Genomic DNA, 27,126 nt, shown 5'->3' with positions numbered 1-27,126 from the left:
TCAGTCCATTGATGCTCTGATCTCTGCTGCCTCAAGTGATGCTGAAAGGAACCCTGTGGCTGGCTCTTGGAGCCTTCAGGGGCCTGTAGAGGGAAAGGGGCTGAATTGGTCATATTTTAATTTGGGTACAAGACCGGCACAGTAAACTGCTGGAAACCCCAAGGTGCTTACTGACGCCGACGGACGTGAGCCTGTGGTACCCCAAGCTGGCTCTCTTGGTTTAGATGCTGTCGGAAACTATTATGGTCTGGTCCAATATGTTGCCGCTCAACATGGCCTCCTAGGCCGCTCCGCGAGCTGCCTTCAGAATTTGACCTGGTGGGACTAACGAGCGAATAGTCCAAAGGTTGGTCATACCTGACGGGAGGAGCCAAGCTTGCAATGTGAGCACCGTGTTGCAATAACTGGCTATCGTGAAAAATACTCCGTCGGCTTGTGATGGATGACGTTTCTTCAGGACCGCGAGGATTGGGCTCGTATCGGGCCCTTTTATGGGGGTTCAGTCTATCACGGGGAACAGCGGGTGCCACTTGAGTGTCTTCGGTCTTTCTCTTATTCATTTGGGTGGAGGACTCTCCTTTGTGAGCCCGCCGAGTCGCCGAAGAATAAGATGCAGCGGTTTTCGTTTCCAATTCGTTATGATCAAGATCTCTGCTGGTGGCGCCTTCATCGTCTTGAAAAGCACTGGTCCTCAGTTCCCTCAACCTGGACAACTCTGCTTCGAGCTCCTGGGCTCTTTGAAAAGCCTTCTGGTTCTCCTTTTCTCGCTTTGCCTGCAAGTCCTTGAGCGTTCTCAATTCCTCATCAAGCTCCGCGGCTTTCTCGTAGCCCGAAAGAAGGTCGTGGCGCAGCTCATCGAGGTTCCTGATGCGGCTCTCTAAACCATCCGACCCTACCGATCTTTCCAACCAATCTTGAGACTCCGCAAGCCTGCGAAGGGTATGCTCCTCCCTGCGACTTGGGCCAGCCACCTCGGCGTTTCTGGCAGCCGGTTCTCTGTTGCGGGCCGCCTTTTCGGTCTTACCGTTAAGAAGCCGGCTCTCCTTTCTGAAAAACTCTTCTTTGTCCTGGAACCACATCTCAACTAGTCTTTCTGCCATCTTGGTCAGATATATCCTTTCTTTAGCTTTTCTCGTGTTCTTTTGCCCCTGGGACTCGTTCACGGTTATGTGTACCTGGCGGCCTGTTGATACAAGACTGCTTTTGGCAATTTTGAGAAAGGAGGCATAGTCTGTTCCTTTCTCTGTGGTCTCTAGAAGGTCTTTTATCGGGACCAACTTCCTTGCCTGCTCCAAATCCAAAAGTGTAGTGGCGACAGACTTTGGCGTAGGCTTCCTTCGCTCCCTTCCCATCTTCATGTCCTCTGCAACATCGGGTACAGCCGGCACAGTGATTTTCTCCACGATGGGCTTCGTTTTCTTGGGTCTGTGGGGACCTCTGCGGGTACTGATAGTTTTGGCACATTTGTCAGGGCCTGGGATCGGGTCAAGTTCGAAACTCAGTTCGGCGTGTATAACCTTGACATGATGCTGTAGCACCAAGGCAAGTGCGACAAAGGGGACTTGCAAGTGGATGATCGCCTCTGGACTGTCGATATCATCAACGTCAGGTAGACTGGGCTGCGTGGGCAATCCTAAAGCGTCGACAGGATAAGCGGCAGCATATAAGCTAGGTGAGGCTTTCTGGCAGAGTTTTCGAACAGCCAAGGGCATGGATTGTTTTGTCAGGTATTCGTGAAGCTCTCGGACCCCGGTGAACTCTGGAGGAATTGTGCTCGCACCACCTTTGGGTGTGATAGGATGAAAAGCATCTCGGGGTTCGTTGGCATGGCCATCGAGACAGACGAGAAAGCCACATTGAAGGAGGATCGCTTCGTGAGCCTGGAGCCATTGCGCTAGGCTTTGTCAGCCTGACGTTTTCCAAAGCGCACGGCTGGCCAGTCTCTTGTTGATTGTTGTAGTTGGAACTATGCTCGGGGAAAAGCATACCTTTGGATAGTCGTGACGCTTTCACCAAGTCCATATTCCAGGGAGCTCGCATGGCTGCTGTCAACATGCCTGGAGACTGGGGTCGCCACACAGATCTCTCCTCTGCGGTTTTCTCGGATGCTTTGTCTCGCAGCAAACTTTCATCACTGTCCATGGCCCTTTCAATGTGGGATTTGCCAACGCCATCGGCACAACCGCCGCTTGCAAGCGAGCGGATATCCTCAGCCATTCCAGTCTGTTCTTGCTGGGCCTGGACATGGTCTACTTCATTGTCTCCAAGCGCTGCCAAGGCCGTAGATTTGTTCTGTTTCGTTGAGTTGAAAGTTTTTGTCAGCTTCAGTATACATCAAAGACTATGGGAGATGCCCGAAGAACAAAAGACTCACAATCTTTGATGCATTTTGGTTTATGGCTCCTCCGCCAGTAGGCCCCGCCATGTTTCCTTTTGGACTTGACTGTTGTGGCATATCCAGTTGGAGTGTCTTTTCTGGCAACTGTAAAGCTCTAATCGTCTTGGTCTTGGGGCATGGTTTGCTCGACGGTTGTGGACGGTTGTGATCCAGGTTGCTGCGGACTCTGGCCGACATCCACGTTGGTTCTGGAGTGAGCGAGCTACCGCTTTGTCTGGTGCTGCTGGGCTGAAGTGGGGCCAGGGATACGAACGGAATTATATCAATTGGGAAGTCGCCGCCTGCTGTTGGGCGAGTGCCTTCCATCCTCAGACAGGGGCGGCTGCCTTACTAGTGCATTCATGCTAACTGATGAGGTCATCTCTATCTAGGTCAGTCCCAGATGGATCCAAGTGCCCTTTAAAGAGTAATCAGGTCCCTGAATGTCGGCACAAAAGATAAAGGGTTACTTTCGCCAACAGAAAGCCCACCTTCACGTGAGCCCTCATTAAGACGTCCAAATTTAAACCTCATTTTTGACCAGTGAGAAAAGTTCAGACATATATGCGCCTTCCTTAAACAGACTTTTCGAGAACCGCAAAACCATGCTCCTCTGCGAAACATTTCCTATTCCCAACCCAAAGCTTCCACCTCCACCATGAAGGCCGCCCCTTTCGGTATCTAATCATCCTTTGGCTGCGGGAACCGATCAAGAACAAGCTCGCCGCCACGAATCTCAAAGCTTGCCTTGGCAGCGGTCGGCACGTCCACCAGCACCTCATACTTGCCTGGATACAACACCAGGTCCCCATTCTCCGCAGTTCTGGCGAGGTCACCCAGCGTCAACTCGAGCTTCACCTTCTTAGTCTGCCCCGGTGCGATGTCGTGCAGCTTGCCATACGCAACCAGCGTCTTGAGTGGGTAGGGTTTGGGCCCGTACTCACCCCGCACGAACGCCAGTGCGGCGTAGGACGAGGTGGTTGACTTGCCGTCGTTGGTGACGGAGACTTCGAGCGACGATGGGAACGAACACTTGTCGATGTGCTTCTCGCTCTTGCAGCCGGACTCGAGGTCTGATGTGGAGATGGCGGATGAGGAGGACACGGCGACAGAGGTGGTGAAGTTCGTGAAGTGCAGCCCGAACCCGAACGGGTGGACGGCCTCGTCGTACCACCGGTATGTTCTCCCTGGGTTGCTAGCCGCGCCCCCCTTGGTATCCTTGGACGGGCGGACTTCCATGTCGGTCATGGGCACCTGGTTTGCATACTTGGCGGGGTATTGTGTTACTGGAAGGCGGCCCGATGGAGCGGTCTTGCCGGTGATGATGTCGAACGCGGCAGTTCCGCCGTCCTGGCCGGGATAACCTGCCCAGATGATGGCGGAGATGTTCTTGTTGTCCAACAGCGCCGTGTCGTCGAGCATTGTTCCTAGCTGTACGACTACCGTTGGCTTGCCGAGGGCAGAAATATCCGAAAGCAGCTTGGCTTGAGCGCTAGGCCATGCTAGTGAGTACCTGTCTCTGTCCTCGGCCTCAACGGAGAGATCAATCCCGCCAAAGTACAGAACAACATCCGCCTGTATGGCCGCATTCAAGGCGGGCCTTGTCCAGCTGTCGCGGCTCCCTGTACTCTGATTGACCGGTCCACCTGCCGTGACCATCTTGAGGTTGAGCGCTTTGGCAGCAGCGAGCGGCGTGTTCCTGAATGGCGCAATTCCACTGTACGTCCCAAGCATCTGCTCTCCATTATCCACCCAGTTGCCAATCAGCGCCACGGTCTTGCCTTTCTTCTGCAATTCCTCCAGTTTGATGGGCAAAACTCCATTATTCTTGGTAAGCACCATTCCCTCGACAGCAGACCTGTGCGCCAACTTTCTCGCCTCAGGAGTGTTGACGTCTGCCCACGTGATGTTGCGGTATGGAGCGTCCGGACCATCAAAGTAGCCCGCCCGGACGAGGCCCTCGTATAGACGCTTGAGGGCCCGGTCGACGACATCTTCGTCAAGAAGCCCCCTGTCAAAGGCTCCCTTGACAGCGGTCTTGTCATAGTTTGACACCTCGCACACAGTGTCGGTCCCGGCAGTGTAGGCGGAGCCTGCAGCCTCTTCACGGGTGTCTGACCAGTGGTGCTGGTTCCACATGTCTATGTTGTTCCTGTTAGCAAACTTGATCTTCCGCTAAAGTTGTACAGCCCAGCTTGAGAGCGGAAGAGCTTACGCAAAACAGCGTTGCAATCGCTCGTGATCCAATTGTTGTGCTCCTTCCACCCCCAATGCTCCCTCAGGATGTCATTCATCAGATACTTGCTTGCGCACACCGGCGTCCCGTTCCAGGAGAGGTCCTTGCCCTTGATCGACATGGCATTGTACGCACACATGAACGATCCGACGTTGCTGTCCCTGGCGCACTGTTTGAAAGCCGGCAGGTAGTACTCTGACAGGTCCTGCAGCGTCACGGGGGCGTCAAAGTTGTAGCGCGTCACGCCGTTCCACCTCTCGAGGTCGTTGGCTGCGTAATGCTTGCAGTTGGCAACCATCTTCCTGGTCGTCGGGTCACTGCCCTCAAGGCCCCGGAGGAGGGCCTTGACGTACTTCGAGATGCGGAGTGCGTCCTCGCCCGGCGTCTCCATACCGCGGCCCCATCGCGGGTCCTTGTACGGGTTGATGTTGGGCGTCCACCAGTCCAGCCCGGCCAAGCCGGCGTTGCTAAACGCCCTGGCCTCAGTGCTGATTTGCGTCGCCACCGCCTCGACCAGCTCGTCGTCAAATGCGGCTGAGAGAACGATGGGGTTGGAGAAGGACGTGGCAGAGGAGAAGGCCGCGCCGGATGACTTGTTGAAGGTCACGCCGGGCGATTTGGCCACACCGTGCAGGGCCTCGGACCACCACTCATACGCCGGAAGCCCTATCCTCGGTGCACCCGGAGATTTGCTGCGGGTGGGGAATGTTAAAATCGGTAGAACCTGGGGCAGCTTTTGCTTTACCAAGACTAGGAACCGAAAGCAGAGCAGACATACTTGACCAGATTCTCCAGCTTCTCATCAAGCTCCATAATATCGACGAGCCCCGCAGCCCTTTCGGCCGGGGTGGCAGCCTGGTCGCAGACAATGTTTGTAGACAGGGGTCCATTTTCGCAGTCCGGATACGTGATTGCTCCCTGGACCTCGTCGGCGATATACGGCAAAAGCCCAACAAGAGCCGCCAGGAAATACTTGAGGGCCATGGCGACGATGACATACTTTGCAAATCGCCTCAACCTGTGCCCCGAACTGCGCCAATGTTGCGATTTAAATCGTCGTCCCGGTGCATCAGATGCATGTGCTCCCGCTCCCTTTGAGTCGCCGCCATGGTCCTTGTGCTCCCCCAACAGCCTGTCGTCTTCTTTCATCTTAACTATCTCGATTCATGCAGAACGAACCCAAGATAACGCTCGTATTTTTGCGTGAGTGTGCGTGTGTGTGCCTTGGTGTTTTGCCGAAACATCAGTCCACTTGGGGGATTTTGACTTCCGGGTTAATTGAGTCGCCCGGGACTTATTTCTCGCTTGCGGTGAAAAGCATGCAGAAAGGTAATAATGGGAAGCGGAGAAGGAATGAAAAAGCAAGGTCGGCATGTTTTTTTTTTTGGCACCGCCAAGGGAATCTACGCTCGTGAGGAGTAATCTAGTCGAACGGAACGTTGCACGTCGTTCATAGGCTACGGTTTGATAGTGAGTTTCCGAACCCCTGTCCCGCGCGGGGAACCGTTGGGCCGAGCTACACGTCCGGTGAACTCTACCCCGAGATGTAACCCCCCCGTCGATCTTGCTTCTTGGAGGTTGGAGCGATTGTGAATGTCGCTGCAGCTCGATGCCCGCGCACTTTGGAAGAAATGATATAGTCGTAGTTGAACGGGTTGATGTATATATTTGGGCAACGAGCACCGGCAATTGGTCCAGCTTCGGTAAATCCTGTACCGTGCCCAAAATTTATAAGCATTACACTAAAGGAAGCTTCTGCAGCCACAAGGCTGCTTGAGGTTTTAAGAATATTGTCGACCAGCAAACCGGAAGTGAATTCTAGCACAATTCTCGCTGGAAATGGGATGGACATTCATCCAGACTCCTTTTCCCCAGCACGGGGGGGAAGCGACGGACCAGATGCGTACCGCCTGGCAGTCGGCTGACCAAACCAAACCAGGGGCAAAATACCAGGTACCAATCAATCACGTTGGAAACAAATCCCAGGCTGCTCCAACTCCAACAGTGCATCTTTCGATCCATATGGCCAAGTCATGACTAGATACTAGGTCTAGTAGGTTGTAAGTACATGCTTCTCACACGTCAGGGCTCCAATGTCCGTGGTACAGATGACAGCGGCTAAATGTCTTTTATCGTCGAATATTGACTCGATGAAGGATCAAATATCAGATTGGCTCAAAAGATGGACTTCAATCCCATGTTGACTACGTGATCGATCCTCCTAGACGCCCAACAATAGGTACTCTAAACCCCCTACCATCCATTAGGGTAATCCTTCGGGTCCAACCCAAAGTAACCGCGCTCACCAACCTCCATGAGCCGCGCCTCGTTCGTGTACAGCTTGTAGTCGATACCAGCCTTGGACACATCATTCCCCCACCACTTCATCTCAACGCCCTTGCCAGCACCAAATGAAAAGACTAGCGTCACGATCAGCCCGGAGATGGCTACACCTACCGCCAGACCGGCGAAGATGAGGTACGCGTACTTGCCCCACCACGCCGTGTACCGCCGTTTGAGGTAGTACTGGAAGTACCATGCGAGGTAAATGCCGAGCGTTGCGTAGGTGAGGTTGTTGTTGCCAGCCCACTGTAGCGCACCCGAGAGCGCAATGGCCGGGTTCAGGCAAGCCAGCGTCGCCGCCGCAGGGTCCCAGATGTAGCGGTCAAACTTTGAGCCTCGCTCGCTGCCGAGGCGCGCCTTGATGTGCGGCCGCAAGCGGGGAAGCAGCCTCTCGCCGCCGATCCATAAGACGCCGAGGACGGCGCCGATGAGGAAGCACCACGGCAGGATTGGGTATAATTTGAACATGTTGTTGGTGCCAAAAATGCCGTAAAAGATGGTTGACGAGTACACGGAATTGGCATACTGACACACCATGGCCTGCTTGTTGTTCCATTGGCACAAGGTGTTGTCCGAGTTGGCGTACGCCATCATGACCTCAATCATGGCCACGTAGATGAAGCAGTTGACCATGACGGACGAGACATGTCCACGAAAGACGGCGCGAGGAGGGATCTTGGCGTAGTGCGCATATTTGAGATCGTGTGAGAAGCTTCCCGCCATAATCTCAAAGGCGGCACCCAGCATCAGGATGATCAGCTGGGGCATTGGCCTGCCCGGGAACCAGATACCGGGGAGGACCTGCCAGATGACGTTGACTGCAATACCAGTGCTTGCAATCGACTCGATAACAACCCACGGTATGGTCAGCAGAGCACCAATTGCAGTAACGCCGAGCATGGACCACCACGGTGTATCGGTCGGCCAGGCCTCGAGGCTGATGATGGAAATTACGAAGCCAAATGTGAAGAGCAGTCCGTACCACCACTCTGGCACTTCTTTGTAGTTCACCCTCATCATTCGGGTGTGCCCATCCTCAAAGCCACTGTAGACACTGCGGCGCTTGATAGTATTGACGACGATGCCAACAAACGCTTTCTTGATAGGCTTCCAGAACTTTGTGAAAACGTAGACAATTGAAAAGGTGTAGTAGATGAAGTTAACACCGGTGATGAACAGGTTTGCAATGGCATAATATGGAGGGCCATAAGCCTCGTATTTTTGCATGTTGAGTGTGTCGTCGCTGTTGAGGACCATGGATATGTTGTAAGGCTTGGCTGTGTTGTCGAATGCCGAGTTGGAGTTGATCGGTAAGAAGGCAGACCAGAAAGCATTCTTGTAATACATTATAAGAATGATGATTCCCGACAAAGCTCTCATGACAAACTGCTGTAGCTGCGCAAAGAATGGGGCGTTCATGGTTCCGGACCCAGATACGTTGGGATCGAAGCTGGAGAATGGGTTGTAGCCCATGCCGCCGTACGAGCCGGTGACGGTAGCGAGGTTGAAGTTGTTGGGATCAATCCATGTAAGCCAGTTAAACAGCCGAAGACCCTCCCAGAAACGGTTTGGAATCCAGTAGTATATCAGGAAGAACAAGCTTGACCAAAGGAACATTCTGTACCGAGTCATGGTCCAGCCGTTGATCTTCTCCCTCTTGTTGTCGGCATTCATCAGCGTGCGGTTCAGAGCGAGAACTGGCAGGGTACTGGGCCACACGGCCTCGATTGGGTAGACACTAAGACGGCGCAAGATGCCAGCCATACCAAGGCCAAATACCTGGTTGGACAAGGCTAGCATAATGTTAAATCCGTAGGTCGCCCATTTCTGGTTGAAGAACACCGGGAGACGCATCACAAGCAGGCCAGTCATGTTGCCGATTCCCGACGCGCCGTTGAAGATGATCGTCGTGAAGAGCTGTTCCTTGGCTGTCCAGGGACCCGGGTTCAGAGTGTATCGTGTGCCACGCCACCTGAAACCCCAGTCGGGGAGAATGTACGCCATTGCTCTTCCCATAGGGACAAGGATGAGCTGAATAACGGAGCCCGGAATCGAGATGCCAGGTTGACGGGGGGCGAAAACTACATGGTAGGTGCAAACAAAAGCGAGTCAGCATGGCAAACATGAAACGAACAGACCTGAACAGCTAGTTCTCAGGCACTTACAGCTGTTGATGGCTGTGCAGACACAAATCCAGAAGTAACCCAAGAGGTAGGCTCGGAAGCTTTCACAGGCCTCTTCCACATCGTCATATGGCAATGTCACAGCCCTAACTTCGGCATAAGGGGACCAGTTGTGGTATAGACCGGCTCTTTTGCAAACATCATAGGTCCAGTCACCGTGCGTCATCTCGCAGTGCTCGTGGCCTTGGACGAGCTCCCGTACTCGCGCCATCACAACTTGGTCGATGGTGAAATCCTCTTTTTGACTCTCGAGCAAGTTCTTGAGCACCTGCACCGATTCTTCCACGTCCAAGGTCAGGACAGAGGCAGCCATGCGGTCGGGGTCGCAACCCGGTGGCAGCGTCTCGGTTCCGGCATCGTGACGACCGGTATATTCAGCCTTGAGACGCTCAACCCACTCTGCTGGTGGAAAGACAGGTGCGGCGGTGGTGTCGATGTCCTGGCCCTTCTCCTTGTGCCCAACCACGCTGGTCGCTTTGTCGTGAGGAGAAACATCGTCGTTTCGGTGGTTCCGCTTCTCGTCATCCGAGACAGCTGGACTCGGCGAACTGTCCACCCGGTCCAGGTCAGAGGTAGCGCTGGCGGGAGCCATGATGGAAATGCTACTCAGCAAAGCGGCATCGCGCTCTAGGGTTGGGATACATGTCTCTACGAGTGGTGAAGGAGGAGCGGCCCGCCCAAGGTGATATACAAGGCGGCGAACTGGCCATTGCCTGGGGACCCTGGGTCCTTGTCGCCGCCGATGCTTCGGGATACAGTTTTGCGGGGTACCCTGACCAATGGTCACCGGGAAGTCCTGGCACCACCTTCCTGATTTTGCAATTTTGCAACAGGTAACGCTCGAATGGAACGTTGCGAAGGCTGTTATGCGACAGCCCTGTCAGTGGGGCGAAGGAATGCTTGTGGTGTTACGCAACCAGAGTTTGGTGGCCAAGGTCACATAACTTGGCTACTTGTGACCACTGTATCGGGCTTTGATCAACACTTTTGAGCTCACAAAATGTATCTAGGTTGCTGGGTATCTATCTCCATCAGCGCGCTGCTGAATGGTCCAGATTCGGCCCCCGCTGGCTAGGGCTAGAACCGTGTTTCCAGACCTCGTGTTGACTTCTTTTATCTCCCTTGCAGCCTTGTTTGGCGGGAGATAGGCAATGACGGCAGGGCTCCTGGTCGGCAGGGTCGATAGTGCTACACTAATCAACACCCGGTCGCACAATAGTAGGTACTTTGTCAATGCCTTGTATTGATAAAGTCGTCTGAAATTTCAGCCATCAAAATCTGGAATCGCCGAATAATCTAGATCAGAGTCGAAAGCAGGTTGCAAGTATCTTTTGCTGCCTGCTGCGCACTGTCTTGACAGCAACAGCCACTTAGGCTGCATGAGCCCTGCTTTTGTTGTGCCATCCTGAGGAGCGTCTGAGGTAAAATTCCGAGCTCTTGGATGTACTTGTATGTTGAGTTTGTGGCAATTCATAGAAATGGCACATTCCTTGGCAGCAACATTAAGTGCCGATGGGCCGATAACGCAGGTAGTGCACCTAGCCGGCGAGTGTTTGCGTTCTTGAACCCAACCACTTGGGGGCGCTTGGCTTGCAAGGTGCGAGGACTGGAAGATTGCAACTTGAGAAATGGCCGCTAGCCAGGAAATGGAAGCTCCGCAAGTGCGGGGAACCTTGTTTTAGTTTGGCTTTGTTGGGGGTAGCCCTAACCCTGAAACACTTCCATGGTTGTTGCAAAGAACTTGTAAAATGGAGCGATAAGATAAACAGTGGTTTACCCCGCACTACGCTGGTTGCCCACCTTGCCCACCTCTAACCGGCAACGTCCACAAGACTACTACGAAGTACTTTGTCGAAGGAAGACCTGGACCGCATGTCAAGGGTTGGTGAGGAAGGTTCGACATGAGCTGTTTTATTACATTAATAAATGTAGTCAACTGCCTGTGAAGACCGAAACATCAAAGACTAGGAAGTTCATCTACCGCGAAGATGTATGATGGATCATCATCAATCCCGTATAATCAAATTTCAACCTAGCCAATAGACTAGTCTCCCTCCCCCTTATCCATGGGGCATACCTTTACCCTTTTGAGCATCAAAAAGTCCCTCCGGACAAAGATTTCTCCTCCCACGCGAACGGGCATTCAGACAATCATTGAGGCGCATTGGGACATCAACTTCATTTTACAGTACTACAACATGAACATCTACCTAATTTACCTAGGTACTATCAATGTTGGTTTATTTACCAACGGAAGCATATGTTCTATTTTATGTCTCAACTGACGTGCTGCCCTGCCAACGAAACCGTATTTCCTCCTACACGGGACGACCGAATCCGACTGCCGGTCTTGGCTGCCGCAGAAATAATGTCATTAGCGACGGTCTGATTCGTGCCCACATGGTCAACCGTGGGGACTCCGCGACGGCTGACCCTGTATCGAACGGTCTCCATTACCGTGTAATTGTTTTCCCCAGGGTCCGGGACGAACTTGCTTGCGTCGTGGAATAGTTTTTCCCCAACATTGTGCCTGTCTGTCGCATACAAAGGTCGACTGAGTTCCTACTCTCTTTGTCTGGATTGATTCGTGTATAACCATATTCTTTACATTACTTCAAAGAAACGTTTCTTCTGTGTGTTTACACTTGTTCTTTTAGCTGATCTTGACGTTGAGGTTGATACCCCGTGCATTACACGTCATACCCCCCTCTAGTGCAGTCGCACACGTGCACACCATCAAATACCATTCCCCGGTTCTCACGAACCACTCACACATACCGTTCACAATGGCTTCCGAAAACACCAATGGTGCGACCAAGCCCGCCGAGAGCAAATTTGACCCCAACTTCACGCAGCATGTTATCGACCTGATGAGCCCTGAGACCCTTCCCAGGCATCGGGAAATTCTCACCTCCCTCATCAGGCACATGCACGACTTCTGCCGTGAGGTCGAGCTCAAGCAGGACGAGTGGGTCCTCGGTGTTAACTACATCAACTCGCTTGGCCAGGCCTACAAGAAGAACAGGAATGAGACATGGCGTCTCATGGACATTCTGGGTATCGAGTCGTATGTGTCTTCTTTCTCCCGCTCAACCAGCAACAAATATAACGCAAATTCCTTCCTGCGTATTGATCTGTTTGGCGCTAACAAAACCACTCCCTAAAACAGCCTTGTTGATGAGATCAACAACAAGGTCGTCACCCCAGATGGCAAGGCTCCCACATCTTCCGCCATTCTGGGCCCCTTCTGGTCCCCCGAGACGCCCTTCCGCGACCTCGGCGCCTCTTGCGTGCAGGACATGCCCGCCGATGGTCAGCTGACCCGGTTCCACGGCGTCATCAGGGATGTCGAAACCGGCAAGGGCATTCCGGGTGCCGTTTTCGACATGTGGCAAGCCAGCACCAACGGCAAGTACGACGTCTTTGACCCGGAGAACCAGACGCGTCACAACCTGCGCGGCAAGTTCAAGACGGACGAGGAGGGCCGCTTCTGGTTCTACTGCCTGAAGCCTACCGAGTACGCCATCGACACAACGGGTCCCAGCGCGGTGCTGTTGAAGATGATGCACAGGCATCCATACCGGCCCGCGCACATCCACATGATGGTCACCCACCCGGATTACCTCGGCATCACCGCACAGCTGTACCCCAGGGACGACCCGTACCTCGAGACCGACACCGTCTCGGCCGTCAAGCCCGACCTGCTGCTCGACTTCAACCCAGCCGCCAAGGACGACCCCATGGGTGCCCAACTGGACTGCGAGTACAACGTCAACATGGTCTCCAAGAAGTACAAGCCTGACTCAACCATGCTCCTGGGCAACGCCAACCAGGGCAACTTTGATTAGACGTAGTTGGGGCGCTTTATAAACAAGAATAAATAGTAATAAAATATACAAAAGAATAGCGATTTCAGCATTTATTCAATGAATGGAAGTGGGCCTGGGTTCTTGTTGATGTTGACAGACCCTGGCAGACCCTGACAGCCCCTGAGAGCCGCGTCATAAGGAACTCTAAACTCAATGGATAGTTTTGGACTAGAGGGCAGATGCCTCCCGGAGCCCTACTACATCCCGGAATTCCAATCCGTACATCTGCAAGCCCTGTGTACCTGCAGGCGACAGTTTGTGGGCAGTGAAGTCTATGATATGCGTCGGGCTTAGTCTCACAGTAGTACGAATAAGCTTCCGGGCCGTTCACCAATTTGCTTGCTGATGCGTCCAACAACGATTCGATCTCTTTTGCAAACTTCTTCAAATGCCGGCATCAGCAACACCCCGATGCCTAGAATTACGTCCTCACGGCTGTGAGCTTGGCCGACCGTCCCGGCCGGCGCGGCAAATACTGGGTGCCACATTTAGTATTTTGGCTCGAAAGTCAAAGTCTATCTCGAGAGAGGGTGTAGATCACGAAACTGGCACGAGTGATTAACGCAAGCTTGAACGTTGTCTCAACGCAAGAATAAAAAAAAGATTTGGGACTTTTTCAGCTTCGTTACTCTTGAAAACTAGCGAAATTCCTGATTTAGTCTACGTTTTCCCACCATCATTCCTTCTTCATCTGTGGGGATATTTGACCCAAGATGTCTGCATGGGGAGCCGCTATGAGATGCATCTGTTGTCCTCCAACAAAAGAAAAGCTCCATCCCATGTCACGAAAATCGGATGGCTGGAAGCCAGCTAATCTTTGTTCTTGACGAAAATCTCAAAAATCAGGTGTCAATGAAATACGTCGTGCGTAGTAGCTGTTATCGGGGTCAGACCTCTTGGCATTTTCATAACGATTCTGTGGGAAAGAGGGTTGCTGAGCCATTCTAACAGCATATAACTCCAATCATTATGCTCACGGGGCACCATAGTCTTCAGGGTATAGGTAGCTGGGTGACAGGCTAGTCGTACCAGATATGTCAGGGGCATTTCTTCCGGCTAGAAGCATCACAACGGCCCGACGCAAGCCGAGATCTAAACACCCGAGATCGCAAAAAGCTTTTTGCGCACTTCGTAAGTTAGGGATCCCGGGTCAGGCTCCACCACCATCGCACCTGTTGATGCGAATGGGGCCGGATATTACCGTCACTCTCATGGCTTGAACCCAGATCCCTCGCCGTCTTCCCGAAAATCATGCCGCCCTTTATTTTCAATGTGACTGATCTATCTTCTGACAGATCAAGATGACATTGTTGTGGGATTGAGTACAGTCGCCGACAAGCGATGATTCAATCACGCAAGAGAAAAAAAAAAAAGTAGATCCCGTCAACTCCAGTGGATCTCCAGCCACAGGAAGTGAATAACTTTGGATAGACATCAAAGTATAATAAACGCGGCAGAAGAAAACTCTAAGCTCCTAGATTTCTCCTTACCACACTCTTTTGAGATCGACGGTGAAAATGCTGCCGATTCAACCTTGCGGCATTGAAGAAAAAAAAACAACACATTAAGCATGACTCTGCGCCTTTTTCATTTTTTTTTTCTCCTTTTCAGGCGACTCAAGCCGTGCGAGTTCTGCAATGTCATGGTATTTCTGACTTGTTCTAGACAGGCTTCTGGAAAACCCCGTACGGGCGCGGAATCCAGGAGAAGCCTGTTTGGCAAGAGTTGTCATTGTCCAAAAAAAGCCACGCACACAACAACAAAAAAAAAAAAAAAAAAAAAAAAGCAGGAGAAAAAACGTACCACAGTATACCTACCCACATACGTAGTCTCCGCTTAAAAGCTCTTCCTAAAGACCAAAGGGTGCATAAACGAACAGCGCCATGGGTAAAGACTTCAAAGGCTGTGAGTTAGTGTGGATGGATGTGTGGGAGGTGACGGCAGCCTGCCAGTCATTCATCAGCACACGACGAACAGTTCGTTGGGTAAAATCAAGCACGCATGACAACAGTAGCTGAGGCTTAAAGTCATTTTAGAATAAATGGAATTCACACAAAAGTGCTACGTCACTGTCAACTCCTCGTCCAGCTCTCATTCAGCGCGCTTGTACGAACGCTATAGTAGCCAAGTAAGCCTTGGTGTAGTCGCGAAAGAAGAAGAAAACGACGGTTACAATACGTTGAAGATTTGAGCTAGTTATTACATACGGTATATCAATAATTACTCCTTAACGTACCTTGATTCACGACCGCAATCAACGTTCTACATTGTGATTCGCGAACGTCGCGAGTATATATTATGGGTCTGATGTATAGATAGCCAGCCAGCCTCCTTGGAGCGACTCCAGTGGAGAACAAGCGCCTCCTAGGATCAACCATCAAAACCTCAACGCCTAGTGTCCCAAACCACCACCATCTCAGGAGTACCACTAGCCCGTATGGTCCAAGCTTTCGGCGTAACCGCAAAGGTGGTATCCCAGGTAATTGCAAACACAAATCAAATAAATCTACAGCATTTCCGAGTATCTCATGTCCATACCCGCCCACACATCATGAAATTTCACTTTACGCCTACAAAGTCTATCACGAATTGACCCTAGCCTGCCTACTACTAGTTCGAAAGCAAGCAAAGTGAAAAAAATAGAGCCTGAGCCGGGAATGCCCAAGCAAGGAGCACCAATTAGCTTCCAAATCCGTAACAGCCAATTTCTCCCCACGGGAAGGGTATACCTACAGTCGCCTTTCACTAATTGGCACGCAGAAAAACTCCCGGCTTGACAGCTCCCTAAAATAACAGAGAATCCCATCAGATCGTCCGTCATCGTGCACAATATCTACGGCATGGCCAGCCAGAGTGGCGAGACGGGCCCTATAGACAATGACGTTAGCCTTCCCGAGGCCATGGTCATGGCCGGCTTCTTCGCAGTGTCAATATGGAACTGCATTCAGACCTTCATCTTCATTTTTGTGACTTTCAAGAGCTACAGTGGCCTATACTTCTGGAGCATGACGGTAGCCAACGCCGCGATTCCTTTCCGGCAGATATTTGCTCTGATCCGACTCTACGGCCTGGCCCCAACCTTGGCCATCACGCCTCTGGTCAGCTTCGGGTTCTGGGTCATGGTGACCGGCCAGAGCATGGTCCTCTATTCGAGGCTTTGCCTCGTGGTTGGCGAGCCGGTAAAACTGCGCTGGGTCCTTGGCCTCATCACCTTCACTTTCCTCTTCGTCGAGGTGCCCGTCAGTTCGCTGCTCATCGCCAGTAACGTTCCCGGGCAGGAACACCTCGCCAGGGCCTTCACCGTCTTTGAAAACTGCCAGACCGGACTCATATCGGCACAGGAAGCGCTTATCTCGTGGATATACGTGCGCGAGGCGAGGCGGGCCTTCAAGCCCATCCAAGTGATTAAGGGGGAACGGGTAAAAAAGACGTTGAAGGGCCTGGTCTGGCTATTCGTCCTCACGGCGTTTTTGGACTTGAGCCTGATGGGACTCGCCTATTCGGGACAACAGTTCGCCATCATGACGTCCTACAAGGGCGTCGTATACAGCATTAAACTGCAGGTGGAGGGCGTCGTCCTCAACAGCCTAACCAAGCTGATGCGGAGGCGATCATGCACCTGCGGCAGCACGGCGGCGGAGAACTTCACGTCGAGTCCCATGACTGTTATGGGCGTGGGGATGGGAGAGCAATGTACCACGCCTTACCACAGTCAGATCAAGAAAAACAGCGCAGACGCCAAGTCGAGCGGCGAGGATTTGGGGACGGCGGTGACAACAGAAAACCCCGAGAGGCATAGCGCGGAGCTGAGGAGGATATTCGGGACGGAACGATATCCTTGAACATTCGAAACACAACCTGTTCGCCCGAGAATAAACAAGGAATAAGAAAAGAGAAGGGAAAACAATTGAGCGTTCGCAGCATGTGTTGAGCATGTCATATGCTTCGACAAGTACAGCAGACCTCGATCGCGGCTTTTGCGGCCGCGAAGGGCAATCCAAGGCGTCCCTTGTCCAAATATTGATTTGGGCATAGCCATTTGGGGGGCGGCGGTTGAGGTTTACCCGGGCTATCCTGCTGTACTCATGGTACCTAGGATTATCTGCCAGCGTCAAATTGGAATTTGGTTACCAAAAGACGAGACAATACTTCTCCAAAAGCGCATCAGCGACCGATGGAAAGCTTCACAGCCCGACGTCCAAGTCAATTCTGGCGAGGTTGGATCAATATCTCTCAGCGACGCGCGTATGGAACAGGACAAGCAAAGTCATGTTCCGAGGGGCGAAGAAGACACGCCAAGGTTGAAGACGAGTGGAATTTGGGGGTCCAATTTTCACATGACGTCGTGACTGGGGAGTTCCTCCCTTGCTGGGGTAGACGCGCCGCAGTCTTTCCTGTCGTCGGGAGAATTGAGACCGCTTCGACATTGAGGAGTAGTAAGGTACCTTTGGTATGAGGCATTCAGTGGGTGTTATCTAGCGCAATTGAAGGGCACACAGTTTTACCACCTGGATTGGCACCTGAGATGTAAGTAAAATCTTGATAAGCACCATAGTGGTAGTACGAATAAATGTAAATGGCTATCAATGTAAATTTAAGCGAGCGTCCGTCCATGCGGCGCAGCACAGCCCCAATAAAAGTTGCCACTTCCCTCCTATCCCCAAGGTTCAACGCCGACTTGAAATTGATAATGCCCTGCACACTTCACGCATCATCTTTACCTCCTGTAGCGTGCGTAGTACCTCTGCGGAACAACGATTGAACGATAAACCCTCCAGGCATTAGAGTCGCAATTTAAATTTCCATCTCCTTGCACTACACAAACATGGGGAAGCCAACAGACGCGACAACCCCGCTGGCGGACAATGCATGCGCCGGTGCTTTGCCGCTGACGACGAACCCAGAAGCCCCCAGAAATGGGGGCAGCAGTAGCAACAACGAACCCGCAGTCGACAACACCGACTACGGCTTCCGGCCTCGCACACATGACCACGAAGATGACGATGACGAACTCCCACCCCTGTATTCAGACGTCGCCGAGTCTAGCGCCCTTATTCCCCCAAATCAATACGCACAACAGTCGCTGTCTCCGAATGGCCCTTCGCTCGTGCCTGTCTTTTCAGTCGACAGCGGCACAAAAAACGAATACTACATGTCTAGCGACCTAGACAGCGACCCAACCCTCTTGGAACAACACGTTCTGGCCTGGTCCAAGAAACCACCACGCACCTTCATTCAGGTCCTTGGCTCTCACACCGAGACAAGATCGGAGAACGGCGGGTCGAACAATAGGACGAGGACAGTTGTCGATTTCAGAGTGCGCGTTGACATGACACCCTACCTCTACACCGACCTTGCCAGGGGCACTTCTACGTGGGCAGGCCTGCGCACGGTCGACAACGACGAGAAGGTCAAGCGCGGTACTTCGTTGGCACGGCGCGCGCCTGGCGCTCGAAAGAGGCACCGGAGGAGGAGCGGAATGAGACTCGAGGATGCCGGCGACTCTATGGGAGAGAAGCCAACGCTGACTGAGTGGTGTCATCGGTATTGCGCTAGCTCTGCGGGCCTCAAGGTGTTTTGCCTCCAGAGGAAGGTTGTCGGAATTGACAAGGATCTGCTCATAGAGAGACTGCATGGCCTCGTCAGAAGCACAAACTACCGAGGCAACGTCACCATATCCTTCCCGACCGAAGGCGGACGGGTGGAGGTGTACAACGATTGCAAAGTAAACGAATGGCGGTTCAAGACTTGGATCAGGCTCCTGACATTCTTCACCCTGACAATTTTGCTTACATTTCCTTACTTGTTTTTCCGAACCAAGCGCTTCGAGACCGTTGTTGCCGAGTGGCCCTTTTCACGGCCGGCACGGAACGGGTCGACAGACAGGGAGTACGCTAGCCTTACTGAGGACCAGCTGTATGGGCTGTGGGGAGCAGCTATCCACGCGGCGGTGATCAACAGACGACAGTGTGTACTCGACCAGCAGGACTTGGCAAATTCGCACGCACAGCCTCAAGGTGTTACGACGGGAATCCATAGCATTCTTGCTACTGGCATCCAAGCCATGAACGTGGTAGACCAGCAATTTGGCTGGGGTGCCAATACCTGAATCTGTTCGTCGGATATTTTGGCTTTTTAATTGTTTTACGACTGAGCCTGGGTCAGAAACTGTTTTGGTTGTACTCTCTCCTTCCCGCATTTCTATCTGCTCTCCAGGTTGATTTTCAAGTGCCATCATCAAGGATGGGGAAAATGTGCGAATCTAGAATGTCAGCGGAGAGGAATCTAGAAACATCCATCGACCTCTGCCTACTAGCAATATACCATCCTCTTTTGTCAGACAGCTCGTTTCCTGGGTTAGGGGTTCTACTTTACTCTGAAAACCAAGAGACTCGAATGTGGAGCTCAATCCGATATCAAGCCAATCATCAATTGCGATAGCCCCCATAATCCATCGAAGAGCCTAGAAGCTTGTCGCACACTAGAAAAGCTCCCCGCCTTCAAAGGTTTAACGGCGGCGTTGGACCAGACTACTGCGAGACAGACAACAACAAGATACCCAAGTTCCATACATCTGAGAATACCTGCAAGTTGCATTTGAGCAGCAAATCTTCATTTAACACTTTCCGAATCAATCCACGCAACTCCGATATTTGAATTTTTTCCGTGCAAGAGAAGTCTCAGCAATGTCTACCGCGGACGAGCTCAAGGCTCTAGGCAACAAGGCCATTGCGGAGAAGAACTTTGACGAGGCTGTGTATGTCACCACCCCGACTTTCCTCCCAACCTCTTATGACTCGGCTTTACTGACAGACAACCAAACAGCAAGCACTTCACTGCAGCCATCGAACTCACACCCGAGAACCACATTCTTTACAGCAACCGATCAGCCGCATACGCATCCAAGAAGGACTACGAAGCAGCGCTCAAGGATGCAGAGAAGACGGTTGAGCTGAAGCCCGACTGGCCCAAGGGATACAGCCGGAAGGGAGCTGCGCTCTATGGCAAGAGGGACCTGGCTGCGGCCGCCGACGCGTACGAGGCTGGCTTGAAGCTGGACCCTAACAATGCGGGCTTGAAGAACGACTTGGCTTCGGTTCAGAGGGCGATCGATCAGGAACTTCAAGGTAGACACTCACTCTCAATCCAAGTTCGAATAAACCATACCATTTCTAACACTAGCAACCAACAGGAGGAGGTCCCAGCGGCTCCGACCCGATGGGTGGCCTTGGCCAGATGTTCAACGACCCTCAGCTCATCCAGAAGCTCGCCTCGAACCCCAAGACCGCCAACCTTCTCGCAGACCCCTCTTTCATGCAAAAGCTCCAGTCCATCCGTTCCAATCCCAGCAACAGTACAGAACTCTTCAGTGACCCGCGCATGATCCAAGTGCTAGGCGTCCTCATGGGCGTCGACATGGAGATGCGTGACCCCGCAGATATGCCCGCAGGCAGCGTCCCCACCCAGGAGGATTCCCCGATGCCCGATGCCCCCAAGGCCCAGCCCGCCAAGGCTCCCGAACCCGCCCCCGAGCCGGAACCGGAAGAAGAAGACGAGGAGGCCGTTGAGAAGCGCAAGGCCAAGGAGGCTGCTGACAAGGAGAAGGCGATCGGAACGGAGAACTACAAGAAGCGCAACTTTGACGAGGCCATTAAGCACTACCAGGCTGCGTGGGACCTTCACAAGGATATAACATACCTTAACAACCTTGGCGCGGCACAGTTCGAGAAGGGCGACTACCAGGCTTGTATCGAAACGTGCACCAAGGCTGTCGATGAGGGTCGCGCCATCTACGCTGACTTCAAGACGATCGCCAAGTCATATGCGCGCATCGGCTCGGCGAACGAGAAGCTTGGCAACATGGACGTCGCCATCGAGAACTACAAGACGTCTCTGCGTGAGCACCGCACGCCGGATGTGCTGAAAAAGCTCAATGCGTGCGAAAAGGCCAAGAAGGAGAAGGAAAGGCTGGAGTACATGGATCCGGTCAAAGCTGAGGAGGCACGCGAGGAGGGTAACACCAAGTTCAAGAACTCGGACTGGCCCGGTGCAGTCGCCGCCTACTCAGAGATGATCAAGCGGGCGCCTGATGACCCCCGCGGATACAGCAACAGGGCTGCCGCCTTTGTCAAGCTGCTTGAGTTCCCCTCGGCGCTGCAGGACTGCGACACGGCCATTGCAAAGGACCCCAAGTTTATTCGTGCCTACATCCGCAAGGCCCAGGCCTACTTTGGCATGCGCGAGTACAGCAAGTGCATGGACGCCTGCACCGAGGCTGCGCAGGTCGACCGCGAGCACCACAACGGCGCCAACGCCAGAGAGATTGAGCAGCAGCAGAACAAGGCTCTGCAGGCCATGTACTCGGCCAGGGAGAACGAGACGGAGGAACAGACCAGGGAGAGGCTGCAGCGTGACCCAGAGGTAAGTTTCATTTGTCCGGTTTTGGGCATCATGCCCTTGTGTCCGTCATTCTTCCCATTTCGGAACGCATGTACTAACTGGATTCCCCCTTAGATCATGGGTATCATGGGCGACCCAGTCATGCAGGCCATCCTGCAGCAGGCACAGAGCGATCCTGCCGCTCTGCAGGAGCACATGAAGAACCCGAGCGTTCGTACCAAAATCCAGAAGCTGGTCGCTGCTGGCGTCATTCGCATGGGTCGTTAAGGGGGTCAGTCGACCCTGGTCTGGTTTCCAGGCTTTCCACATGCAGACATGACTTCTTTCTTTCACTCGGTTCTTTTTTGCCAAAAGTTGTTACTCGGTTAGCAGCGCCTGAGCTTTATACGGAATTGACTCATGGGAATTAACGTAATGATGTATGATAATATACAAATTTCAAGGGAGTCTGCTTGTAGTCGGTGCATCGCCCAAGTGATTGACCATAGTATTTTGGTTGCCTAGATACACAGGCCAAACTTGGTTTTGTCTTCCCCAATAAGGTCATCGCCATTTTACCGCCAAGCGTTCCATTGTCGAAAATGCAGGGCAAGCTAGGTCTTGGTTTTCCATTTCAAACACGCCCAAAATTACAGGCCAATATTTCCCATCGCCAACAATCACTCATCTCTTCCAACGCAAAAGACACATGGTCGCCATAGTACATGTAAATGCAAAGAGGTAAATACCAAATAGAGTCTTCCAGAACACAAAAATATGGAAGTTTCAGCGACTCTCGGAAAACATGACGAAAAACGAACTCGGGCTATCCCGTAGTAGTCTGTACATGGCGTGTGCAACCACTGCCCTCTTCTTCTACAATCATCAAGCCAGCGTCAAGCTTCACTTCTGCTTTACACTTTGTACTCAAGACGCAAAGTACACAAATCCATACAGCGATGACTTGCGCATGCAACCGCAAAGATGCATGCCATAGAATTTGGTCATATCCTTTACGGTTGTCAGTAGGTCTGGGGGGAAAGGCATAGACACAGCAATATTAGGGAAAACAACAACTGACCAGATCAAAGTTCCAGAAGCCAGCATCGGCGAGATCCTCCAGCTCGGGCCGTTCAAACACCTTTGCCACAATTTTGAGGCACTCATCATCATCCGTCGCATCGAGAATGTACTTGGCGAGGGCCAGACGCTGCTTCTCAAGGCAGACGTCACAATCGCTGCTGACATGCTTCATACGCGCCGCTGCCCACGTCTTGTTCGTGGCCGCGGACAGGGCATCATCCATGGTGCCAAACAGCTTCATCAAGGCGACGGTTATTCTCGGCAGGTTCAAGCCGAGGATGGGTGCGCCGCCGCATATCTCGTTGTAGATGTCGCACTCAATGCGCGCAAGCATGGTTTCGTGCCTCGTTCGCCGATCCCTGCCGGGTGCTTTGCTGTTGTCAAGCTCTGGCTTCCATTTGTGGGCGAGACAGCCTTGCTCGAAAGATCGCGTCAGGTTGTCCTGCTCGTCACGGTTCTTCGTATCTGCAGGGCCCGTTTTGTAGGGTGGCAAATCCAGCCACGAACGTGCTCCAAATGTCGATTTGAGAGATGAAATAGCATGTATTTCCTCCTCAGTAACGGCAGCCACTCGTTCGCGAGCGGCTAGAGACTCCTTTTCACCAAGATTTTCGGCTGCCTTGGTCCTGCTCCAACGGTCCACTCTTCGATATCTTCGCAGCGAGCTGTACAGAGGCAGGTCATGATCTGCCACCCTGCAGGGGTCCCACTCGACTGATCGGAGCGCGTAGAGAAGAGTTGAGTTGTCAAAGTATCCATCAGGCTGGGTAACAAGAATTTTATCGACGTCGAATGTGTTGGATGGGTAAGGTTGTGCACGCTTACATCCTCTCTTCTCTGTCTGTAACATCTGTTGCCACATTGAAGCCCCGAATGGCCCCTTTGTCGGGGGTGCACCACCTACATCTCGGTAAACACCAGGAAAGGTGACCTGCAAGACCTCAAAGACATCGATAGGTCGGGTCAGATGTCCTGTCCGTCGAACTTTGTTGTAAATATGCATGAGACAGACGACTTCGATAGCCTTGTTTAGCATGAGGAGCGAAGCGTTATGCGAATAATCAAGGGCCTCTGCGAGACCAGTGCCGCAGAGAGCAGGAGAGTACTCCCACAATGCACAAAGACCCTTCTCGACAACGTTGCTGAATCTGGAGGAGTGAATACCTGCCATGGTAGCATCATGGTTATCATTAGGCCAGAATTTACCCAGAAAGTTGTTCATGTCGACTGTTGTCTGGTATAGCACCTTTAGTGGCTTGGTCTGGGAAAAGCGTGAGGGGTGTTCTTTAATCGCAAGGTTGTAAAGGTCATGAGCACTATCCTGAGTCCCCGAGACCGATTTTCTGCTGCAGCCACAGCCAGGTGTTCTAGGTTCACCAAAGATGAAGCTGAATATATTGGACATACCAGTCCTCGGGGGGTGTAGACTGTACTGTGCCTGTGTATCTTTCAGGTCGAGGTTCATCCATCCATAACTGACAGTGAACGAGTCCACAATAATCTGGAGTTGAAACACCAGTGATGATGGTATTCGAGAGCTGACATCTGTGCCTTCCCTTCGCATGGCTAGGCCTGTGACTGCAGCCGCAAACTCATTCAGCCCATAAAGCCGCCGTTGATTACTGGTGGTTGGATTCCAAGGTCCATTTGCGCTCCAATCAATGTCTTCTAGCCTGGTGTCTGTTACAGAACGTTGAGCCTTCATGGCAGGATACGCATATGTGTTGACAAGGTCATAGAGCCAGTTGATAGTATAAGCTCGACGCCATTTGAGTCTCTGTGGGCGAGTAAAATCTGACAGGCACGCATCCGGACTCCAGGAGCCAATTTCCCGCAGCATGGGCTTGGTAGGCTTGCCTGTTCTGGTCTTTTGATAGTCGGCAATGAAATCTATCAGATACTTGTATGTATGGGCAAGACATTGTTCTTTCAGATCCTGTCTATCGCTAGTATTGAGGAAGTGTCCTTTGGTAAGTGAGAGTCCGTGTCGACCTCTGTTCAATGCTTCAAGGACCGATTTGTAGGAATCACGACCATGAAAGTCGACAAAGATGGCCAGTTCCGTCTGTTTCTGGATAGAGAACGCGACTTTTGTGATAGAACCAGCAACTGCATTGTTGAGGGTGCCGTGAGAGGCTCGAAACCAGACCATATTCAGCCAGCTGCGGAGGTGGCACCACTCCTCAGCGAGGCAGCTCACGGCCATGATGTACTCGATGCTGATATGACTATCATCGTCGCTGATGATGCCAAAGCCGTCGACCGATATGCCCTCGAGTGCTTAGTGATTTCGGCTCACGTTAGTAGAGTCATACCAAAAATTACACTTCTGCTTCGCGGAGGGGCGGATTCTGTTACCTTTTCGCTGTGATACATCATGTCTTCCGCTCTTGGTTCTGCCACCCCTTCGGGCTCGTCTTCCTTTTCCAGGCTTCCGCTGCTGTCTTCTAATGGGAATGATGTTGTTGGCAGTTACCAATGACTCTGTTGCCGAGTCTTCGTCACTTCCCTCGACGGACAATGCTGAGAAACTGTTTGAGAATACCATTCTCTCGAGCTCTTGGACGTCATAGTCCGTGTATTCCTCGGAGGCTGTCGCCAACAATCGATCACCTCCGCCGAGATTAATATACGCAGCTTCCAGTGCTTCGTTGAAGTGACGGTGAGATGCATTGCCTCTTGCCAGCGAGAGGTCATCGGGATTCTGCGCCGCGAGACGCTCATACTGCACACAAGTGGCTTTCCTGGCAGAGATCACAGTCCTGAAGACACGAAGAACAATGCCTGGAGTCTCCTTGGTGTACTGAGAGATGAGGTTCGCAAGGGACACGAGGGTTGCGACCGTGACTTGGCCAGTTGTGTTGGGTTCGAGGTTGGGTTCACGGGGCGCCTTGGCAGTGATGATGGAGTTGGACGTGTGGAGTAGCCAGAATACCAAGTATTTGGTCTCCCGCTTGTAGGCGAGGTAGGAGTCGAGATCAGCCATGATTCTCGTTCATCTTGGTGTCAGCTGTAGCCGGCACAGCGTGATATGAGACAAGTGAACGGCTATCGTTGACTGCCGTGATGGAAAGGTTCACCCACAACCCACCAGGAAACGTGAAGAGAAGATTAAAATGAAGCGCGGGGCAGACCGGCGGGCAGGACGAGAGACCGCCTTGTTTTGTTCGCTCTGTTTACCTTGATCTAAGAATGATCGGGTGGGGTCCATTGAGGAAGGCGTGCTTGCCAAAACGGGTAGGCTCACAGGAGAACCATTAACATCACAAATGCGACACAGATCCGAACACCTCAATATTTGATGTGAGCTTGTAGCCCACATAGATTGTCTGTAGCTTGTCACCATGAGCATACTAGGCAGCCTTGAAGCCAGTACAGAGGTTGCAGGTATCCAAAGCTTCATCTCCATCATTCTTTCCTCCCTTCATTTCTCAATCTTCTGCACCGCTTCACCGCTTGTTTTCGAGTCGAATGACTTTTGCGATGATCTCCTGGACTTGCTGAATGGCATCCCTGTGCTAAAGTCGTACCTCAATGTCCTCTCGAACCTAAAGACACCACCTGAGCCTGAAGGTCGCCTGAAGCTGTGGCTGACGTTTTCAGCGTTCCGCCTTTTGCTGCTATTCACAAAGCAGAACATTTCCAACTCGCAATTGGTCAACCTGCCACCTGAGTCGCCGCAACGTTTCGAATGCTAAGGATGACGACCAAGATGTATTGATGACCGCTGTCGTCCAGTTAGACCACGTTGTTTAAAGGATCGTACCGAATCCGTCCTCACCTATAAGCTTAATTTGAGCTGTAAATGACTGACTTGGGGAAATTATTGCGTAATACGCAGATATTTGGTTTGTGGCTAGGATTGTCTGGGGCTGTTCTTTGCTGGTCTTGCGTGTATAAAGTAGGTAGGTAGGTCGCCTTCAAGTCATTGCTTGCCAAACACAGTCAAAGCTAGATGAGTCGATACGTGGCCACCTCAGACATATGGATTCTCTGTACGGATAGATGTCAACCTCTGAAGAAGTTCAATCAAAAACTAGAAAGGCCAAGTACCAAACATCATGAGAAGCATACCTACGGAGTCCAGAGTACGCGTCACCAGAAACAACTGGCCCACTAATAGGAAGAATTGCCCAAGCTTTGCGACAGTGGGGTTGGTTCCTGAAAACGGCAACTAAATCTCAAATTTAAGCAACGTGGGCCCTTGAGTCGAGAATGCGAACGCCTGGGTTCACCGCTGAGCGCCTTGCAAACGCCAGGTTAACAAGGGTGGCATGAGGATCGACAAGGTGCAGGATTCAACATCAAGCCCCCGAATCGTAAGTGTATGGAGTTGCCAAGGTTCTTTTTATGCTACCTTTTTACCCTTTTGTTAACTTCAACAAATATCTTTATGACTGGTATCAGCTCATTCGTAGCCTCTCGAATATTTTATTTTACTTTAGTTTGCGACGCTGTTGGTTCAAACCCTGTTCTACGCACAAATTGAATCAGGTAGGCCAACGTCCACACCGAAAACAGGCGCCAACAAACGCCATTGGTTAGCAGAAGCAAACGGAGTGACTTGGAAGAGATGGAATGTAAAAGAAGAAAAAAGAGACCAAAATACGGAATACGCAGGAGCTCTTTTCATATTTGCTTTTGTGTTTTCTTGGT

At 52.1% G+C, this 27,126-nt stretch overlaps 9 protein-coding genes across 9 annotated transcripts; 4 read left to right on the top strand and 5 right to left on the bottom strand.

Annotated features, from left to right (window-relative positions):
- Window positions 1-167: 167 nt before the first annotated feature.
- MGG_08986 (uncharacterized protein) lies at window positions 168-2,425 on the bottom strand (the record flags this gene model as incomplete). The annotated part of the gene is made up of 3 exons (XM_003713977.1): window positions 168-1,894; window positions 1,989-2,292; window positions 2,375-2,425. The coding sequence occupies 3 exons, from the start codon at window positions 2,423-2,425 to the stop codon at window positions 168-170; spliced, it is 2,082 nt and encodes a 693-aa protein (XP_003714025.1).
- A 224-nt stretch (window positions 2,426-2,649) lies between these two features.
- On the bottom strand, window positions 2,650-5,934 carry MGG_08985 (beta-xylosidase). Its single transcript, XM_003713976.1, has 3 exons — window positions 5,392-5,934; window positions 4,593-5,305; window positions 2,650-4,518 (listed from the first exon to the last, which is right to left on the bottom strand). Exons 1-3 carry the CDS (start codon window positions 5,760-5,762, stop codon window positions 3,059-3,061), a joined length of 2,544 nt encoding a protein of 847 aa, XP_003714024.1. The 5' UTR covers window positions 5,763-5,934; the 3' UTR covers window positions 2,650-3,058.
- An 892-nt stretch (window positions 5,935-6,826) lies between these two features.
- On the bottom strand, window positions 6,827-9,937 carry MGG_08984 (uncharacterized protein). The gene is made up of 2 exons (XM_003713975.1): window positions 9,122-9,937; window positions 6,827-9,037 (listed from the first exon to the last, which is right to left on the bottom strand). The coding sequence occupies exons 1-2, from the start codon at window positions 9,729-9,731 to the stop codon at window positions 6,867-6,869; spliced, it is 2,781 nt and encodes a 926-aa protein (XP_003714023.1). The 5' UTR covers window positions 9,732-9,937; the 3' UTR covers window positions 6,827-6,866.
- A 1,694-nt stretch (window positions 9,938-11,631) lies between these two features.
- Window positions 11,632-13,103, top strand: MGG_08983 (catechol 1,2-dioxygenase 1). Its single transcript, XM_003713974.1, has 2 exons — window positions 11,632-12,206; window positions 12,309-13,103. The coding sequence occupies exons 1-2, from the start codon at window positions 11,926-11,928 to the stop codon at window positions 12,985-12,987; spliced, it is 960 nt and encodes a 319-aa protein (XP_003714022.1). The 5' UTR covers window positions 11,632-11,925; the 3' UTR covers window positions 12,988-13,103.
- Window positions 13,104-15,848: 2,745 nt separating this feature from the next.
- MGG_08982 (uncharacterized protein) lies at window positions 15,849-16,850 on the top strand (the record flags this gene model as incomplete). Its single annotated transcript, XM_003713973.1, has 1 exon — window positions 15,849-16,850. The coding sequence occupies one exon, from the start codon at window positions 15,849-15,851 to the stop codon at window positions 16,848-16,850; it is 1,002 nt and encodes a 333-aa protein (XP_003714021.1).
- Window positions 16,851-17,584: 734 nt separating this feature from the next.
- Window positions 17,585-19,117, top strand: MGG_08981 (uncharacterized protein; the record flags this gene model as incomplete). Its single annotated transcript, XM_003713972.1, has 2 exons — window positions 17,585-17,612; window positions 17,913-19,117. 2 exons carry the CDS (start codon window positions 17,585-17,587, stop codon window positions 19,115-19,117), a joined length of 1,233 nt encoding a protein of 410 aa, XP_003714020.1.
- Window positions 19,118-19,487: 370 nt separating this feature from the next.
- On the top strand, window positions 19,488-21,855 carry MGG_08980 (stress-induced-phosphoprotein 1). The gene is made up of 4 exons (XM_003713971.1): window positions 19,488-19,765; window positions 19,834-20,135; window positions 20,201-21,429; window positions 21,523-21,855. Exons 1-4 carry the CDS (start codon window positions 19,695-19,697, stop codon window positions 21,673-21,675), a joined length of 1,755 nt encoding a protein of 584 aa, XP_003714019.1. The 5' UTR covers window positions 19,488-19,694; the 3' UTR covers window positions 21,676-21,855.
- A 354-nt stretch (window positions 21,856-22,209) lies between these two features.
- Window positions 22,210-25,456, bottom strand: MGG_08979 (uncharacterized protein; the record flags this gene model as incomplete). Its single annotated transcript, XM_003713970.1, has 4 exons — window positions 22,210-22,398; window positions 22,469-23,697; window positions 23,878-24,750; window positions 24,829-25,456. The coding sequence occupies 4 exons, from the start codon at window positions 25,454-25,456 to the stop codon at window positions 22,315-22,317; spliced, it is 2,814 nt and encodes a 937-aa protein (XP_003714018.1). The 3' UTR covers window positions 22,210-22,314.
- Window positions 25,457-25,740: 284 nt separating this feature from the next.
- Window positions 25,741-26,535, bottom strand: MGG_11285 (uncharacterized protein). Its single transcript, XM_003713969.1, has 2 exons — window positions 26,252-26,535; window positions 25,741-26,197 (listed from the first exon to the last, which is right to left on the bottom strand). Exon 2 carries the CDS (start codon window positions 26,108-26,110, stop codon window positions 25,895-25,897), a length of 216 nt encoding a protein of 71 aa, XP_003714017.1. The 5' UTR covers window positions 26,111-26,197; window positions 26,252-26,535; the 3' UTR covers window positions 25,741-25,894.
- Between the last annotated feature and the right edge of the window lie 591 nt (window positions 26,536-27,126).

The sequence above is a fragment of the Pyricularia oryzae genome, chromosome 2 (assembly GCF_000002495.2).
Source record: "Pyricularia oryzae 70-15 chromosome 2, whole genome shotgun sequence".
Lineage (NCBI taxonomy): Eukaryota > Fungi > Ascomycota > Sordariomycetes > Magnaporthales > Pyriculariaceae > Pyricularia > Pyricularia oryzae.
The sequence above is the reverse complement of the archived record's forward strand: the minus strand, read 5'-3'. Positions and strand labels throughout refer to the sequence as shown.